Source organism: Eretmochelys imbricata, chromosome 9, assembly GCF_965152235.1.
Source record: "Eretmochelys imbricata isolate rEreImb1 chromosome 9, rEreImb1.hap1, whole genome shotgun sequence".
Lineage (NCBI taxonomy): Eukaryota > Metazoa > Chordata > Testudines > Cheloniidae > Eretmochelys > Eretmochelys imbricata.
The window spans coordinates 250979-271233 of NC_135580.1; the positions used below are offsets into that span (position 1 = coordinate 250979).

At 39.6% G+C, this 20255-nt stretch overlaps 1 protein-coding gene across 17 annotated transcripts in view; it reads right to left on the reverse strand.

Moving 5' to 3' along the window:
- DLG1 (discs large MAGUK scaffold protein 1) overlaps window positions 1-20255 on the reverse strand; it is a 451639-nt gene that overhangs the window by 76194 nt on the left and 355190 nt on the right. For all 17 annotated transcript variants that reach the window (XM_077826706.1, XM_077826707.1, XM_077826705.1 and 14 more), the window contains 2 exons: window positions 17913-18027; window positions 3546-3722 (listed from right to left, as the gene is read on the reverse strand). In XM_077826706.1, coding sequence (XP_077682832.1) covers window positions 3546-3722; window positions 17913-18027 — 292 coding nt within the window. The remainder of the gene's footprint in view (window positions 1-3545; window positions 3723-17912; window positions 18028-20255) is intronic.

Consider the following 20255-nt stretch of genomic DNA (forward strand, 5'->3'; position numbering starts at 1 on the left):
AATGCAGGGAAATAGCTGTTTTATTGCTGATGCCATTGAAATTTGGAAGGAACCGAGTGAGAGCTCAAAAAGAGAAATCTGCAATGACAGAATTAAACTACAAGCATTAAAAAAACGAATGGGACAAGCACTATCTCCAGCTCATTTTCTTGCAAATATTCTCAATACTCGGTACCAGGGTCAAACTTTAACTGCTGAAGAAGAGGAGTTGGCTATGACATGGACATCCAGCAATCATCCCTCCATAACGCCAACTATAATAAACTTCAGAGCTAAGGGTGAACCATTCAAGAAATATATGTTTGCTGATGATGTTTTAAAGACAGTCTCATCAGTGAACTGGTGAAAACTTAAGTACTTGGATTCAGAGACCGTTGAAGTGATAATCTCACTTTGAACAGCAGTAGCTTCTTCTGCCGGTGTAGAAAGAATATTTTCTTCCTTTGGACTAATTCATTCCAAATTGAGAAATCATTTGGAACCTGAAAAAGCAGGAAAGCTTGTTTTTCTTTTCCAGATTATGAACAAACAGGAAAATGATGATGAAGGCGACTGAGTTAGCTGCAGAAGCCAATATTTTAAGTTTCTCATGTTTACCTGGCTGAAATAGTCCATTTAATTTTTTTTTAATATTTAATTTAACTATTTTAATTAAAAACAATTTGAACAAAAACAAACCTGATTTTAAAGAACTGGAATGTTTAACTAAATTCAAAAATTCATACACTTGTTTTGTTAAAATATTATGTGTTTACTGTTGAAGAAAAAAAATCCAGAATATATAACGTTGTTGTTTTAGTTAAATAAAACAATTTAAATGTCTGTCTGGTAGTGATCTCCTCCTAAAAGAGCATGGCAAGAAAATCCTCCAAACATTAATGATTAACCTGTTGAATTGGAGATAGTTCACCTCCCAATGACTTCATAAATATCTGCTTCAATTACCTTTGGTAAATGAAATAACCAATCATTCATTTTGTGATATAGCTGTAAAACTAATCTGAAAAGTTTTCAAAATAAATCACTTTAAAAATGTATTGTGTGTACCTTCTAAAAATGAAACCTACATCTATCCCTGAGTTGTGAAGAATATGTATTGAAGTTATAACAACCAACAAGAATGCGCTTTTATGTACAAATGCATGATTAAATCGTGTCTTCCTGACTAGCGATTTAAATCAAATCCACACTGCCTGTAGCTGTTCAAATTATTAGCAAAGGGGGTAGCAAGGGTGGGATGGAGCAGGAAGAGGCCTGCTCTGCCCCATACTGCATTTTACAGGCCTCCTACGGTGCCTGCTGGCCAATCCCACTCTTTGCCATTGCTTGTCTTCCAACAAGGAAAAGTTGCCAGTGGTTGACAGGTACAGTGATTCCAAATGGGATGTGGCTTATTTTCCCTGCCCCACAATTTGGGCTGGCTTCTTTTTTCTTTCTTTCTTTCAGTAAGACCATGTAAGATCACACTTCCATAACAGACTGATAAATTTGTTATAAATCTCCAACCTACTTAGAAGCTGTGAAACAGAATAAAGACCCAATCTTACAACGGAACCAACATGAATTCAACAGCAGGACTAAGGCCCAAATTTCTAATTCAGTAAAAATGACAGTTCATACACAGAAGTTATATATTGTAATAGGTAGATACCAACATCAGGAATGACGAAAGACTGGACTGTGAAACACCTACACAGCAATATAGGTTTTGCCATACTGGATCAGAACCATGGTTCATCTGTCCACTATCCTACCTCTAACAGTACCCAGCACCAGAGGGGTGCAAGAAACCTCACTTTACGCAAATGTGAGATAATCTGAAGTCTGTATTAGATCTGCTAATCCCGTTAGTTAAATATTGTCTTAAATCCTAAAGGCTGAGATTTAACACCTCTTCCAAAATCTACATTAGCATTGATAACAACAACTTTGGATATTCTTTTTAATCATACAAATGTCAAATGTATTTTGCACCTGTATTTTGGTGTGGAAGGCCATTATTTACAGATTATAATTCTTTAATTACAAATGTGTGCTACAGGATGTTTTCTTATAGTGTGAATTAAATAAACCAGTTGTTTTAAAATAGAAAACTTGAAAATCAATGTCACCTGCAACCACAATTCCCTGCACTTGAGCCATCAGCAAGCTCTGCTTTGTGGACCTTGACATCCCCACTTCAGGTCTCTAGCATTTGAGCTACAGGAGCAATTGCTAGTCTGTATTTAGTTCAGCCATCAGAGGAGAGAAGGCGTGATACACAGATTCCAACTGGGTAACACAACTGCTTGGGAGACAGTATAGCATACTATAGAACCCTGGTTTCTAGCCTTAGCTCTGGGAGAAGATAGTAGGTTAGTGGTCAGAAATAGGATAATCTGAAAAGGAGTTTGGCCTAAGAGAAAAGATTTGTGTCTACCATATTAGATGCCTCTCATGGAATCCTGGCCATATGAGGGCCAATGGGAATGTTGTTGCGGATTTCAATATGGACAGGATTTCCACCCTTGGCTTCTAATCTTGACTGTGCGTACAGCAACTCTATGTAACCTCTCTCAATGGGGTGACACAATGGCTTTCTAGGATTGGGGTTAAGGATCTTGGAAATAATAAGACCAATGAGGTGCATGGGAAAAAAAACACTGTCAGAGATTTTGAACTCATGGGCGCCTGTTTCCCAGCTCAATGAACTTTCCTTCAGACATCTCTTTCCCTCTCAAAGTGGATACGTTACATCATCACTGCTAAATTTAGCAGGTGCAGCTTGATTTCTTTTCAGTTATTGAGAAAAAGTTAAAACTCATGTCACAGATAAACACCTTCAATATAAATTATATTGTACTATTCAGCACACAAGGCGCAACATGTTGAGCGATGCATAGATATCAGAGCGATAGATTTCTTGCAAAGGATATCTTCCCCTCCTCCCCAACCCCCCCAAAAACAAATCCTGTGAAAAACTTTAAAAAAGGGTCAATTTAGAATTACTATTTTTTCTGTATCATCCCATTTTCATCAAACCACAATGAAAAATTAAAATAGTACACAAAGTTTACTACGTTTCATTTTTTGTCATTTTATTGAAATTTTCACAAAATAAAGTTTTAAAGCTCCTGTTAAATTGAAAACTTCTGACTCGACTAACTTTGAAGCCATGACCAACAACTCCATAAGAAACAGTATTACTTTCTACTTCTTAATTTGTAGATGTCAAAGCAGTTAAGGGAAATGAAAAATGATTAAACCCACTTTTAACAGAGGCACAAGAGGTTAAGTGACATTCACAAAGTGAGAGTTGGGAATGGAACCCAGGTCTCCTGTCTTCAGCCATGTGCTCTAACCCAGAGGCTGCAAATGCCTCTTACTAATATGTAATAATCTAGTGTAGTGCTGACTGGCATACTCTTCCAGTTTCTCACAAAAACACTTTGGAGGAGCAGATGAGGGACAATTAAATTGAGAAGACACATTACTTAATTTGTGCATGAATAGAACCACTATTTCAATGGCAAGAACTCAGACTAAACAAATACCATGAAATATACCTCCGTTTGCTCGGAATCACTCCAGTTTCATCACTTTCTCCATCTGGTGTCACCTGCCGTGCCTGCCACCACTCATCATCAGAGGCATTGATGACATGGAGGATGTCGCCAAATCTGAAGTTCAGTCCCTGACTGGGAAGGCCACTGTCTTTAGTCTTGTCGTAGTCAAAGAGAGCTCTAAATTCAGAAAAAAATCATTAAGTATAGAGGACTGGCAGGAACAAAACAGACGAGCCTGAAGAAACCTATATTTTCCAATAAACAAATCACTCAGAAGAATCCATTTTAAATTACTTTTTTGGTTTTGAGTATCTTTAAAACATAGGACTACTGAATTATTGTCATTTTTTACTGAATGCAGAATGCTTGGCTCGCCCTATACTGAGTCATAGTAGTTGCTCTCAAAGAAGTCAATTAAGAAAGATATGGAAAGAACAGCTTAATCACAAGTCTCATTATGGTTGGTGTTTTATTTAAAGCCACAACCCTGGAGTCAAGTGAGTAAGTGAAAAACTTTAGCTTTCGCTACAAAGAAAAGTAATTTCCTAGAACTTGTGACTGTGGAGGAAAAGGTTGAAAATATGACCTGAGTACAACCTAAAGGCTCAAACACCAAAAACCAAATTAGAATACCACAATATTTGTCTTAAATCTCATTATTTTTAAAGCTAATCTCTCAATTTTCTGAAGCCTGACTCACGATTTTTGAATGCATGGGGTTGGCAATTTTGGCTCATGGTCTATCTGGGGGAGTCTTATTACCTCTCTGGTGGCACTTCACATAAATTCATGCATTTTAAGGCTAGAAGGGATTATGATCAACCAGTCTAAGTTCCTTCATTACACTGGGCAAAAAAATCTCACTCAGTGATTTTTAAAGTAAGTTCATAACTTTTTTTTGAGCTATAGCATATCTTTTAATAAAATATCCAATCCTGATTTAAAGACTTCAAGTGATGGAGAATCCATAACATCTCTACGTAAGTGTGACCCAGGGACTTCTAGGTGATAACAGGCAAAGGCTCAGGGGTGCATAGGGTTTTGCATAGATCACTAGGGTCTGATATCCTCATAGCAGTTCACAAAAGGGTGGCATATGAGATCTCTACCAAGAGCCAGTAGCCCACAGGTTGTCATAATTATTGCAAGATGTTTCTATGGGAAATAGTTTAAGAGAGATGTAAAATATTAGGTTCCAACCCTGTTGAGGTAAAGCTTGTCACCTGAGTCAAGGCAAGCCTCATGGCTAACTCAGTCAGTGTACTGAAACATCGACATCCATGGAGACAGGCTATGTTTACTAACTGGATGGTTTACAAAGACAAAGGAACTCCAAGATAAGTCTTGGAAGAGGGGATCTCCTGGGTTAAGAGACAATAGCCTGTAACTGCATAAAAAAAGTGGACAGGGGACAAGATTTTATCCTTCACCCAGGAGGCAAGCTAACAGTGTGGCTGTCCCATGAATAAAAGGGTCAGAGACAGCCTTTTATTTTATAGATAACCATTTGTTTCCAATACCTCTACCTGCAATTACCTGAATCTCTATGCTTCGTTAAATAAACCTGTATTAAGCAAACCAAAGTGCTCTGTGTTAAGCAGAGCAGTTATCTGAGGTGGAACAGGTAAGCTGGGGTATACTGTCTCTTTGGAAGCAGCGAATCTGAGAGTGTCCAGTGGATCAGGGACTGGACACTCCAGGTTGATGCTCAGACAGCTCGGGGGTTGGAGTGTGCCTGCTGCTAACTTGTAGCGAGACAGCAGGGCCTGTGTCGCCTAGAGGGGAATGCTCGTGTTGCCAGTCGCTGGTGCAGATGGAGAGCTGAACCCTAGCAGGCACAGAGAAGGCTTCCTCACACTAAGGGCAGATGCTAGTAGGGTGCTTCATAATCCTGGGTACCCCTTGGGAAGCATCCCTGTAAGTTGATGAGAAGGTCCATTATATCTTATTTCTAGTCTGAATTTTTCAGCTTCAGCTTCCAACCACTGGATCACATAATGCCTTTTTCTGCTACATCAAAGGGGTCATAGTTACCACATTGCATGTTCAATTGGTTATCTGCTGTGACCCAAGTCCTTTTCACAGTCACTGTTTACAAGGGTACATTCCCATAAGTGTGACCTACATTCTTTGCTCCTGGACTTACATTTGGCTTTGTTAAAATGCATGTTGTTCAAATAAGCCCCTTACTAATTGATTCAGGTTGGTCTGTATAATGACTTGGCCCCCATCAATATTTACCTCTCTACCCATGTTTGTATTATCTACAGATTTTACCAGCACTGATTTTATATTTTCTTCCAGATCACTGATAAAAATATTAAATATCATTGGGGCAAGAACAAATACCTCTAGGACCCCACAACAAACATCATCACTGGATGACTGATCTCATAAACTAATTATAAATGGAGAGTAATCAGTTAACAAATTTAAAATCTATTTAATATAATACAAAATCATTGTAGTGCATGCTCATTGTTTTATATATTTTTATACGTAGATATATATATATATAAATAAAAGAATGTCATGGAGGACAAAGTCAAATGCCTTACAGAAGTATAAGTATATTATGTCCCTAAAGAGCGTGCTTTCCATAAACCCATGTTGATTGCCATTGGTATTCATCAATGTTGTATTAATATTACTATCTTTTAATTCTGTACTGACAGCACGCCATACTAGTCTTTCCACGATTTTGCCCAGGACCGAAGGCAGGCTAACCAGACTAAAAGAAAAGGAGTACTTGTGACGATTACTTTAGATAAGCTATTACCAGCAGGACAGTGGGGTGGGAGGAGGTATTGTTTCATATTCTCTGTGTATATATAAAGTCTGCTGCAGTTTCCACGGTATGCATCTGATGAAGTGAGCTGTAGCTCACGAAAGCTCATGCTCAAATAAATTGGTTAGTCTCTAAGGTGCCACAAATACTCCTTTTCTTTTTGCGAATACAGACTAACACGGCTGTTACTCTGTAACCAGACTAAAAGTTTCTTGGATCATCCCACTTTCCCTGTTAAATACTGGCACAACACTGGCTTTTATTCAATCTTCCAGAACTTTGTGATTATTCTAAGATTTGTAAAAAAAAATCAACCTCAATTGTTCAGAGAGCTCCTCAGCCAATTTTCTTAATAATTATCAGCATAAGTTATCTAGTCTTACGGATTTAAAAATGTTTAACTGTAACAGTTACTTTATTATTATTTATTGTTTGTATTACCATAGTGCATAAGAGCCCAATCATGGACCAGGAAACCCCTGTGCCATGTAGTGTACAAATATAGAATAAAAAAGACAATCCCCTGCCTCAAAGAGCTTACAATCTAAGTTTAATATCGTCCTTAATGACTGACAGAATAGAAAGCATTTCCTTATCACTAAAAGATATGAACACATCCTCCTTCTTCTGAGCTCAGAAAAGAAATATTTGTTGAATAATTCTGCATTTTTTGCATCAGGATTGAGTCTAGTATCAGACTTATACCACTGCTAGGATTTTGTTTGTTCCCAATCTATGTAAATAATTCCTTCTTATTGTCGTTAATCCTACTGGCCACTGATTTTTCACTGATATCTTTAGCTTCCCTTATTATCTGTAAGCATTTCTAACTGCTGATTTGTACTCACTGCTATCAGCATCCTCATTTTCCCATGTGTTATATATATAATTTTTTTAAAATTTATTGTTGCTGCCCTGACATCCCATCTCAATCAGGATTTATTTTTTAACCACAGGACTTAAGAACTGTGGAGCTTTTGGGTATTTAATAAAACATTTTTAATTTCTAATTATCATTCACATTTTTATGTTTAAATATTTCCTCTCATTGAATTTTGCTCATAATTGATTTCACCTGTGGAAATTTGGACTTAAGCACCAAATGTAGATATTACTGGTCAGGACTACATTCTGTTTGCTTGCAGAAAATGAAATTAGATTGTGATCACTTGCACCTAGGAACCATCCATTTTTCATTTAGAGATCAATTTATCTTTATCCAACAGAATAACCATGTTGACTGTACACATTTTCTTTACTGGAAAAGATATATAACTCAGCGCTATCAGCTATAAAGAAAAATGTGCACATATTGTTATGGTTTATATATTTGTAAATATTTACTGTGCTATTATATTTCATGTCCATGTTTCTAATATTTAATATTAAACTGAGGCTTTAAGCTTCAAATGAGTTTTCAGCCTTAAAGTTTTCTTGAAATGCAGGCAGTTTTAGAACAAGATCTTTCACTTATATATCCAAAGCTACACTGAGGAATTAAACTCAAGACATCTCAAATTAAAGCAAATTCTTTTGCCAAAAGACGCTATAAATATTTGCAACAGTTGAACAAGTCCGATTCTTAATTCTGAAATAGCTCAGTGACTGCACAAATAACTTTTGAAAATAATAGATTATGTAATTCTAAACCTACACATTCATTCCTCAAACTCTACTTTGCATAACTTTGTTGTTAGAGAAGAACACTGCACACATGTTGATCTTTTACTGTTTCACTGCCTTAAAATTAAATTTCCCCTATTCCATTATGACAGATTTATTTTACTTGTATTTTGACATGACTATTTTAATGCATGATGAAAAACTACTTAGTGTGTAAAAGTTCCTGTTAGTGTTAGCCATAATTTCTACCAGCACTTCTTTTTACTTCTAAGCTTTAGCTTTATTACACAATTATGCTCTCTACCAGCCCTGAGCTGGGCATTACTCCATATGGTCACTTCCCAAGAAGATAACAGGATTAAAGAGGAGTAAAATGTCAAGAGACAGTAAACAATCAAACAGGGACAGATAAAGTCAGCCAACCAGTAAATAAGAACAAAGAGAAAGCTTCTTTCTACCCATTCTTTGCATGTGAGAACATACATCAAACTTTCCCCAAAATCCCTATAAAAGAACTGGCTTTTGCAGAAAGTTTGGGCTATTTCAGACTAAGGACTAAGAGTCTCTTTACAAGAGCAAGCATAATTTATCCAAATTTTTAGTAAAGTTTTCAATTGTAAAGTGTATATTGGAAAGCTGCAAGTGGATGGTGTCGATTTTCTTAAATACCCATTTCATTTACCTAGTTCCATTCCTTTTCAGTATTGCAGGTTTCCTCTCCTTAAGGATTGCTTCTTTTAGACTATATTTGCTGACCGGAACAATCAGTGGGAGCCTATTTTCTGAGTCCTGCATTAGCTGGGAGAAAGTGACTATGTGCCTTCTCTCATTAAATAAGAATCCAACTTATCCTTAGGGACTACATGGTTAGACCCAGCTATGTGGGGGCATGCAACTATACCTGGGAAGGAATTGTAGGGCCCTTCCATGCATACCTCCCCACCTGTTAGTGCCAGGATTCCTTCCCCACCAGATTTAGCTAGTATTTCTCATTACTATTTCAAAGTTGCAACCTTTCCTACCACTCTGAAATGTAACTATTGTCTGCTCTCATTCAAGTATGCTTCAGACCAGTGGTTTTCAAACTTTTTCCATTTGTGAACGCCTAAAAATTTTTGAATGCAGTTGCAGACCCTTTTGGAAGTCTTAGACATAGTTGGTGGACCCATGGGTTCGTGACCCACAGGTTGTAAACCACTGCTGTAGATAAACCTGCATTTTTTAATGATGATCAGGCTTTCCTTTTCCAAAGGCTGATGGATAGGTAATATAATGCAAGCTAATGTGACTGTGGTAAAAAGTTGTGTACTTCTTTGGGAAGAGGAGGTTACTCACTCTGCGCAGTAACTGACGTTCTTCAAGATGAATCACAGAATATCAGGGTTGGAAGGGACCTCAGGAGGTCATCTGCTCAAAGCAGGACCAATCCCCAACTAAATCATCCCAGCCAGGGCTTTGTCATGCCTGACCTTAAAAACCTCTAAGGAAGCAGATTCCACCACCTCCCTAGGTAACCCATTCCAGTGCTTCACCACCCTCCTAGTGAAAAAGTTTTTTCCTAATATCCAACCTAAACCTCTCCCACTGCAACTTGAGACCATTACTCCTCGTTCTGTCATCTGCTACCACTGAGAACAGTCTAGATCCATCCTCTTTGGAACCCCCTTTCAGGTAGTTGAAAGCAGCTATCATATCCCCCCTCATTCTTCTCTTCCACAGACTAAACAATCCCAGTTCCCTCAGCCTCTTCTCATAACTCATGTGTTCCAGCCCCCTAATTATTTTTGTTGCCCTTCGCTGGACGTTTTCCAATTTTTCCACATCCTTCTTGTAGTGTGGGGCCCAAAACTGGACACAGTACTCCAGATGAGGCTTCACCAATGCCGAATAGAGGGGAACGATCACGTCCCTTGATCTGCTGGCTGTGCTCCTACTTATACACCCCAAAATGCCATTGGCCTTCTTGGCAACAAGGGCACACTGCTGATGAGTGTCCCTGTGGGTGCACCACTTCAGGTCAGGGTGCATCCCAGTGCCTTCGACTGGAGATTTCTACAGCAGCACCCCTACAGGCCGTGCACGCGTTGTGCCTGCCTCACAAGCTGTCAATGTTTGAATAGCGCGTGCATGGCCCGGGCTCCTCCGCTCCTTCTCTACAACCGAGGAGAGCAGGTAGTGGAGCAACCACAGGGACACTCATCTCGAAGAACTTCAGTTACCGCATAGGGTGAGTAACCTCCTCCTCTTCTTCTTCTTCGAGAGAGATGTACCTGTGGGTGCTCCACTTCAGGTGACTCAAAAGCAGCATCTCTTATGATGGTTGGGACTTCAGATCAGATAAGATCAGATAAGAAGGCTGCTGACAAGACAGCTCTACCCATCTTGGTGTCAGACGCTGCAGTGTGCATGACAGCATAATGACTGGCGAAGGTAAGTTTCGATGCCCAGGTAGCTGCCTTGCATATGTCAGAAGTATGACCGTATCATAGAAGAACATGGTATACGGAGGTTCCGCCATGAGTGCTCCCATTTCTCCTACTCATCTGGCAGACGTGATTGCTATCAGGAATCTTCATGGATAGGTGGAGAAGGGAGCAGGTAGCCATTGGCTCAAAGGGTTTATCCACCAGGGCTTTGAGGACTAGGTGGAGGTCCCAGGGCGCAGCCGGTGGATTTACATCTGGATATAATGTTTGGATACCCTTCAAGAACCTTTTGGTTACTGGATGGGCAAAGACCGTAGTGTTGTCGAGCTTATGCTGAAATATGGTGATTGCTGCGAGATGGACCTTGAGGGAACTCGCAGAGAGACCTGATGTTTTAAGGTCTAGCAGGTAATCCAGTATCAGTGGGAGCGGGGCGGAAACTGGGGAGGTCTGTTTGGCCATACACCCAGATGTGAACCTGTTCCATTTATGTAGGTAAGTAGTGCGCATGGTGTGTGTCCTGCTGTGTAGTAGGACTGACCAGACTTGTTCAGAACATGCTAACTCCTCATTAGAGAACCATTGATTAGTCAGGCACTCAGGTGGTGTCGCTGAACGTTGGGGTGAAATAGTTGGCCCCTGTGTTGTGATAGGAGGTTGCTGGGGGAGGGGGGAAGAGGAATCGGTGGCTTGACCAACATCCGCATGAGGAAGGGATACCATGGTTGTCTGGGCCACGATGGGGCTATCAGAATGATGTTGGATCTGTCTGTTCTTTTCTTCTGTATTACTCTGTTCAACAGAGATATTGGTGGAAACACATACATGAGAGTGTCGGTCCATGGGAGCATGAAGGCGTCTCCTCAAGAGTATTTCCCCAGGCTGGTTCTGGAGCAGAATGTTGGGCATTTTTTGTTTATTTTTTTGTTTATTGCCATGGCAAATAGATCTAGTTGGGGATAACCCCAGGTCTGGAAAATGGTGGATAGAATGGCGTCGTAAAGTTCCCACTCGTGCTGTATGGGGGGGTTCGACTGAGCTCATCTGCAGTGGTGTTCTGAGAACTGGGCAGGTATGAGGCGGAGATATGGGTATTGTGTTGAAGGCACCAATTCCATAGTTTTACTGCCTCTTTGCAGAGGGAGTGGGACCAGGCTCCCTCCTGTCTGTTCACATAAAACATGCATGCGATGTTGTCTGTCATGATCCAAATTCTGTAGTTTTGGATAATGGGAAGAAAATGGAGGCAGGCATTGCATACGGCTCTGAGCTCTAGTAGATTTATATGAAGCTTGGTTTCCGTAGAGGACCAGAGGCCCTGAGTGGTGAGGTGCCTCATGTGCACTCCCCATCCTGTGAGGGATGCATCTGTAGTGATGGTCAGTGAAGTGGGTTCTTGTCAGCATGGAATCCTGGCACAGATGTTGATAGGAGAGGTTCACCAGAGGAGCGAGTCCTTGACTTTTGGAGGCATAGTTAGCAATTTGTTTAATATGTGGATATTTAGTTTGTATACTGTAGCTAACCACCCCTGAAGGCATCGCATACACAGGCAGGCATTTGGGACCATGAACATGGAAGCAGCCATGTGCCCTAACAGCTGCAGGGAATCTCAGACTGTAACCCGCAGGTAGGCACGTATCTGGGTAATTAGGGTACCCGTTGTGTGGAATCTGTCCTAGGGAAGAGAGGCAAGACCCGCGGTGAAATCGAGGTGTGCCCCGATGAAGTCGATTTGTTGGGTAGGTTGTAAGCTAGTTTTGTTTCTGTTTATTGCAGACCCAGGGTGTGGAAGCAGTGCACAGTTGCAGAAGTTGCTCAGATTGCCTCCAAGCGAGTGGGGGACTTGAGACAATAGTCCAGATAAGGAAAAATGAGGACCCCTTTCTTTTGGAGATGTGCTATTACGACTGCTAGCACTTTTGAGAAGACACGTGGGGCAGTGGAAAGGCCAAAGGGGAGGACCCTGTATTAATAGTGTTCCATTCCCATGGCAAATCTGAGAAAACGTTGATGGGAAGAGTGGATAGTGACAGGGAAATATTGTCACACCCCAATGGCCTCAGGGAGTCTCCGGGGAAGATCAGCATTGTATGTGGCTAACACTGTTGCAAGCATCTCAAAACATTTTGGGGAGGGTCACAGGTGTGTGAGTGAAGAGTGGAAGTTTCCTTTGCAGAATACGAGAGGCTGGGGGGGGGGGGGGGAGAGGGGGGAAGAAGAAGAGCAGAGAATGGGTTAACTCAACACTTCAGCTAGCTCTGTGTGAAGATAAGATGCTGGCCCCAGCCCAAGGTCATGGGCTTGACGAGAAATCAGCAGCTGCCCAGCCGTGAGAAGAGGAGAACCAAGTTGAGCAGAGCTGCAGAGATAGCAGCGAGAACAGTGAGAGCAAATGAGATGGCAACAGCAAAGGACAACAGAAGGGAAAACAAAGTCTCCGGAGCCAGGATGTTTCAGGAAACCGAGGAGGCCACAGCAGGCCGTTTGGACTGGCACAAAAGGCACCAGAAGCAGAGGTCCCTGAGTGGAATGCCCCCCTCCCGCACCCCAAGGAGCCCAGGACTTAAAACCCTCCTGAGAGCTGGAGCAATTCGGAGATCAACAGCGGATCCTCGGACGACCTGGGCACAGAACACCACTCCCATCCACCCTTCCCCCACTCTTCTTCTGACGTTAAACCCAGGCCTGGCCAGTCTTGAGTAATGTGTGTGTGAGTATGAAAGTGGGTTAGGGCTTGGGGCACTAACACTTTTTCCCCCCTGAGTGACGTGGGAGCGTTCCCAGCATGCTCTGCTGTTATTTTATTATTTTATCAATAAAGCTTTAAAACTTAAGACACTTGATGTGTTCCGTACCTCCTCCCCAAACGATCCTGCGGCATCAGCCTGATCACCTGACGTCCCAGGCAGATTGGTAACGAAAATCTGTCACAGTATAAGTCTTGGAGGTTGAGGGTTGAAAACCCATCTCCCTGCTCCAGTGTCGGAATTATCGTTGATAGAGTAACTATCCGGAATTTCTGTTTCTTGACTAAGTTGTTTAGACGTTGAAGGTTGAGGATAGGGCGCCATCCACTGTTTTTCTTTTCTGTCAAGAAGTACTGCGAGTAAAACCCTTTCCCCCTGTTTTGGGCTGGCACCCGCTCTATCACTCCTAGTTGTATGAGGTGTTGTACCTCTTGAATGAGCAACTGTTCACGAGAGGGGTCCCTGAAGAGGGACTGGGTAGGAGGGTGGGTGGGGCGTACGGAGAGCAAGGGGATGGCATAACCCGATCTGATAATTTCCAGGACACACCTTTCCATAGTGATGGCTTCCCACTTGGCAAGGAATGGGTGCAGACGGTGTTCAAAGAAATGGATGGTTCAAATCAACGCTGAAAAGGGTGGGAGGTTTTCTATACCCTCGACCAAGACTTCAAATTTGTTTGTTTGAGGTAGGAGGGTGGGTCGCCGTTGATTGTGGAGGGTGATGTTGTTGGGTTCTGGGTCTATGGCATTGTTGTTGCTGCGTATCATATTGTCTGAAATGTTGATTTTGCACAATAGCATGGTAGAGTGGCTGTTGGTATGGCTGATATCTGTACTGCCTCTTTTTTTGTGGCAGGTGGCTGGATGCCCAAATATCTGAGTGTAGCATGTGATTATTTCATGGAATGGAGGACCTCATTGGTCACAGAGGTGAAGAGCTTGTCCCCATCGAAGGGAAGATCTTCGACAGTTCTCTGTATCTCCTTGGGAAAGGAGGAAGAAGTACGTCATGTGACATGCCTCATGGTTACGGCCATGGATCTGGTGGCTGCATCCGCAGCATCGAGGGCGGCCTGAAGTGCTGTGTGGGAGATCAATTGGCCCTCAGACACCACCGCTTTGAATTGTTGTTGTTTTGTCTTCTGACACATTATCAATAAATTGCATTACTTTAGAATAATTTTAGTGGTCATATTTTGCTAAGAGTGCCGTGTAATTCGCTACTCGAATTTGCAAAGTGGAAGATGAATACAGTGGAGAACACTTCAAACTCTTTGGTCACTCGATTACAGACGTAAAAGTCGCAATATTACAACAAAAAAACAATGGAAATGATTAGGGGGCGGGGCACATGACTTACAAGGAAAGGCTGAGGGAACTAGGGTAATTTAGTCAGCAGAAAAGAAGAGTGAGGGGGGATTTGATAGCAGCCTTCAAATACCTGAAGGGGGGCTCCAAAGAAGATGGACAACAAAAAAACTTCAAAAACAGACTCCAACGAGAGACTGCTGAATTGGAATTAATCTCCAAACTGGACATCATTAACTTAGGCTTGAATAAAGACTGGGAGTGGATGGGTCATTACACAAAGTAAAACTATTTCCCCATGTTTATTTCCTCCCCTACTGTTCTTGTTAACTGCTGGAAATGGCCCACCTTGATTATCACTACGAAAGGTTTTTTTCTCTCCTGCTGGTAATAGCTCACCTTACCTGATCACTCTTGTTACAGTGTGTATGGTAACACCCATTGTTTCATATTCTCTGTGTATATAAAATCCCCCTACTGTATTTTCCACTGAATGCATCCCATGAAGTGAGCTGTAGCTCACGAAAGCTTATTCTCAAATAAATTGGTTAGTCTCTAAGGTGCCACAAGTACTCCTTTTCTTTTTGTGGATACAGTCTAACATGGCTGCTACTCTGAAATATTTCGTAGTTGTATTAGTACAGATTCTAGTGTGGATGCAGTTATACTGGTATAAAGGTGATCCTTGGATGTATAAACAGGGGAATCTGAAGTAGAAGTAGGGAGAGGTTATATTACCGCTGTATTTGGCATTGGTGTGACTGCTACTGGAATAATGTATTCAGTTCCGGTGTCCACAATTCAGAATTGATGTTGATAAATTGGAGAGCCATGAGAATGATTAAAGTATTGGAAAACATGCCTTGCTGTGAAAGACGAGAGGACCTCAATCTGTTTAGTTTAATGAAGATAAGGTTGAGGGTGACTTGATCAGACTTGAACAGATGTATAAGTATCTACATGGGGAAAAGAAATTTTATAATGAGGGGTTCTTCAGTCTATCTGACAAAGGTATAATAGGATCCAATGTCTGGAAGTTGAACCTAGACATATTCAGACTAGAAATAACTTGCAGATTTTTGAGAGAGGATCAATTAACTATTTTCAAAACTGGATGTTTTTCAAAATACATCCTTTAGTTCAAACAGTAATTAATTTAGGAAAGTCCTATATGGCCTGTGCTATGCAGGTCAGACTATATGATCGTAGCGGTCCCCATTGGCCATAATATCTAGCAACCTATAAATAGAGAGGGGTTTTGAAGACATGGGAAACAAACAGTGTCGCTCTGCTGCAAGACAGTGGGAAAGGAAAGAAGGGTGGTAGGAGTCCTTGCAGAAGGTCCTCATTTCCTGGGTACCACGGAGATGTACTCTGCAAAGACTTCATCAGCAGCACTGATGAAGCAGAGATATGAGATCTGGAAGGGTTGATAGACCCAAGACTGCATGGAGTCATCAGAGATTTTTGCCCCATCAAAGAGTAACAGAGCATAAATGGCACTATTGCTGTGAACGGGCTCTCATGCTGCTCCAAAGCCTGAGAAAGAGGATTTATTTTCTCAAACATGGTGGAAGTAAAAGACATCTTGGAATTTTCAGTTACATATTTCTTTATTATTCTGAACTTATAAATCCAAGTCAATTGTCAAAACAATTGGTCGTAGTGAATTTGGACTTGTGTAAGATTTTCTTTTATTAAGGTACCTTTTCTGAGACAATTTAGGGACACAGCTGTTCTGGAATCAAAGATTTAGAAAACCTCATTCTTCATCCCAAACCCTACCTTGTCTGTTAACTCAGCTCTGCTTACTAGTCTTAGTACTTTATGTAGCTCCATCCAATTTTACATTTAAAGCCTGAATTTCATAAACAAATTTAACATACCCTCTAAAACAGTGGCTCTCAGCCTTTCCAGATTACTGTACCCCTTCCAGGAGTCTGTTTTGTCTTGTGCACCCCCCAAGTTTTACCTCAGTTAAAAAGTATTTGCTTACAAAATCAGACATAAAATACAAAAGTGTCACAGCACACTACTACAGAAAAATTGCTTACTTCCTCACTTTTACCATACAACTATAAAATAAATGAATTGGAATATAAATATTGTACTTACATTTCAGTGTATAGTATACAGAACAGCATAAACAAATCATTGTATGAATTTTTGGTTTGTACAGACTTTGCTAGTGCTTTTTATGTAGCCTCTTGTAAAACTAGGAAACTATCTAGATGAGTTGATGTACCCTCTGGAAGACCGCTGCGTACCCCCAGGAGTACACGTACGCCTGGTTAAGAACCACTGCTCTAAAAGAACTATTTTCTCAAAAAAGTCTGATTGGATAAAGAGAGAACAATTTAGTGAAGAATTGGGAAGGATGAACTAGACAGAAGGAACGGCTGGGCAATGGGTAGATACAATACCAGAAAACAAAAAAGCAGCAGTTAGAATAACACTAATGTTTTGTCAGTTAGCCTTACTTATCTAATGTTGTAGTAGTTCAGCCTTGCAAAAGAGTCATGAAATTTTGCTAGTACAAACACAAAATGTACTTGCCTATCCTTCATAACCGTTATTGATAATAATGAAAAACTGGCTATATTTTATTCACCTGTTTTAAGTAAAATTACCCTGGGCAACCAGAAATTTGCTGTACTAGTCTAATATTGATATATCACCCTTTACAAAATGAACAGGTCAAATAAAGTCTGATTTGTTTTTAGCACATGCTTTTGTAACCAAAGTCTATAATTTGAATGTCACTGTGTATGGTAAGCTGCTATGACAGTTCACAGTTGCATATTAAGAATCTGCATTTCAGCAAAAAACCCACACATTTCCTAATAATTTGAAACTCTTTTCATGGTTCTATTTTCTTTTTGCATTTTTTGTGCTTCCTGTTCCATGTGTACAAATTTACTGAAGATATTAGTGCTTGTAAAATAGCTTACTACCTTCAGTGCATTGGCTTCTTCTCCTGATTGCTATGGAAATGATTATGATACAACCAACTGTGAAACCACTAATGGAGAATTAAGATTTCTAAATATAAACTTAAGATATAATTGAATCAGGCTGAAGGAACTATGTTACACAAAAAGTGATTCTGAATGAGTTTGTATTCACATAACATCATAAGGAAAACAGTATTTTCAAAATATTCTCAATATGTAAGGTAAATAGTGAAATTATACTCCCCCCGCCCCCCCCGCCCCCGCAATAGGCAGCTGAGAAGGTGAAAACTACCATAGTTTTGCAAAGTACAACAAATTTGCTTGATTCATATGGTTACTTTTTTTTTGCAGGTATATTTCATTTTCTGCAAATCAATTTTCACTGAAGCCCTTGTACATCTGCATTTTGTGCAATTTAATGAATAAATGGAACACTAGAATGCACACTTGAATTCAGAAACAAAAGTATTTAAGCTTAAAGGCATGTGTGTGAAATTTGGGGAGGAAAATGCTTACCTGACATATAGGGACCTCTTCTGGCTGGTCCGCAGAGATCCTGATCCTGAGCTAATGCTACTGTTCATCATCTGCTCCCGTAAGTCATGTATCTTAGCTTCAAAACGACTGTACTCTGTAACGTGGGGAAAAAAATCAAAGAACCATTTATTTCCCTAAATATCAGCAATTAAGTTATTTGGTAAGATGTTGAGAGATTTATTTTTATCAAATTTTAAAATATAAGTAAACCTCTTTAAATAAAATAACTAAAATGCTATTTTAATTACTAGTAGTTTTGTGCTATGAAAATGATATGTTACACACATTTGCATTAATAGGCATTCTTTGAAATATAAAAAGAAATAATGAAAAATTCTTTCAATAAGAAAAATATTTATGCTTTTCTGACTAATTGTGATGTCATCAATTTAACAGAATTTGGATTCCAGAATTCAGAAAAAAAACCAAATACATCTAAATATTCAGCTTACATACAGATTACATGGGTGGTTTCAATGCACAGTAATTCACTATAATGTATGTGGAATTTTGCTGTAAAGACAACTGTTTTTATTTAAAACAAAAGAAAACAATTAACCATGTTAAATACAAAAATCACTTTTTGCATTAACAAAAAAAGTTTAATTAATCCACATAAACTTTACCCCATAACCAAAAGAAAACCTCACATTATATTATTATTGTGTTTAAAAGACTATTGAACAAAAGATTATCTTTTAAACCTAATAAAAGGTCTGTCTTAGTAACATGAAGTCACTTCTTAAATAAATGGTAGTTTTTAAATGAAAATAGCATTGGATAGGTATTATGTGGAGTTATTGTGTTCCAAATCATATAACGCATTCAGCAGTAGAAGTGAGCAATATATAAAACAAATTTCCTAAAGTGACGTTCAAGAGGGAAAATAATAATGTAAAAGACAAGAAAAAAAACTATCTAGGAATTTTGCTACAAATTCTTGATCCACTTGTAATTCTTATTAGAACCAGACTCCATTTACATAATTATGCACAATGCTAATCCTACTATAAACGGATTGTGTTCTTAAGCAGCACTGTGTGTTAATATAACTGTGCTAAATGCATTTGATTTTACCTACAAATAGAGACAGTAAAATAATAGGATCCTCTTCATTATCAACATCTTCTGAAGTGCTGTACTTACATGTTATCAGCATAAAATGTCCAGTCATAACAAGGCAATTTTTCTTTCAGTTGACTAGTTTGCACTTCAGTATCTGCAGATCACTTCTAAAACCTTTCTGATAAAAAGAAACGTTCCACAGCAACACAAGTCCACCTTGCCTAAAACACCACGTGACTTAAGATTAAGGCAAGTCTACAGTGGGAGAGCTATGATATGCTGGCACAGTCACTGAGCTGAATTTTTTTTTTTTTTTTTTTTACTTCTCTCCTCCCTCATCACAATGGAAATCAAATTTGCCCTGGGAAATATAAGAATAATAAAGAGCTCTTCCTCAATGTAGAAATCATAAGCTTTTCTTTTTTTCCCCTATAACACAATGTTTCTTCAACAACCACATTAAACACTATGTTAGTGATCTCATTACAATTCTACAGAATTTTTTCATAACATTCATCTTTACAAAAATACAGTCATGAATAACCAAGATATTTAGTGTAACTATAGACAGGAGAAAAATCATTTCAAAATCTATGAACAGGCAGCATGGAATATTTTACAAGAGAAAATTCAATGATCTAGGCTTTTTCTATAGCATATTGACCTTGTTAGCCAAAGTAGGAAATAGCTTTCTATTAGTCTAATCAACCAATATGCTAACCATAATGATATCAGAAATACAAGGTGGGTGAGGTAATATCTTATTGAACCAACTTCTGTTACACCTTGTCTCTTTAGTATCCTGGAATCAACATGGCTACAACAACACTGCATACAACAATAATGATAGACAAATGGTTTCCTAAACTATTCTGATGATCCTTAGAAGTGGTCAGTAGCTTTTTTTAAATGGTATGGATGATGTACAGATTTGAATAGTTCTCCAACCCTAATTCAGATGCAGAAGTAGTTCTGCAATAAAATGAACAAAATCCTATAAACAGCAGTTATTCCTGTAATTGTTCAAAGCTGTCCATGTTCAAAGTAATACAGTTCAAAATACTGGGGAGGGGGAATTAAACATTAAGGAAGCAGCATTGTGTAGTGGAAAGACCATTGGACTGCAATTTAGGACGGCTGGGTTCTATTCCCAGCTAGTTACTGATGTACTGTGAGATCCTGTGCAAATCTCTTCCTTCAATGTACCTTCCCCCCCTCACACTGTGTGTCCTGTCTATTTAGAATGAAAGCTCTTTG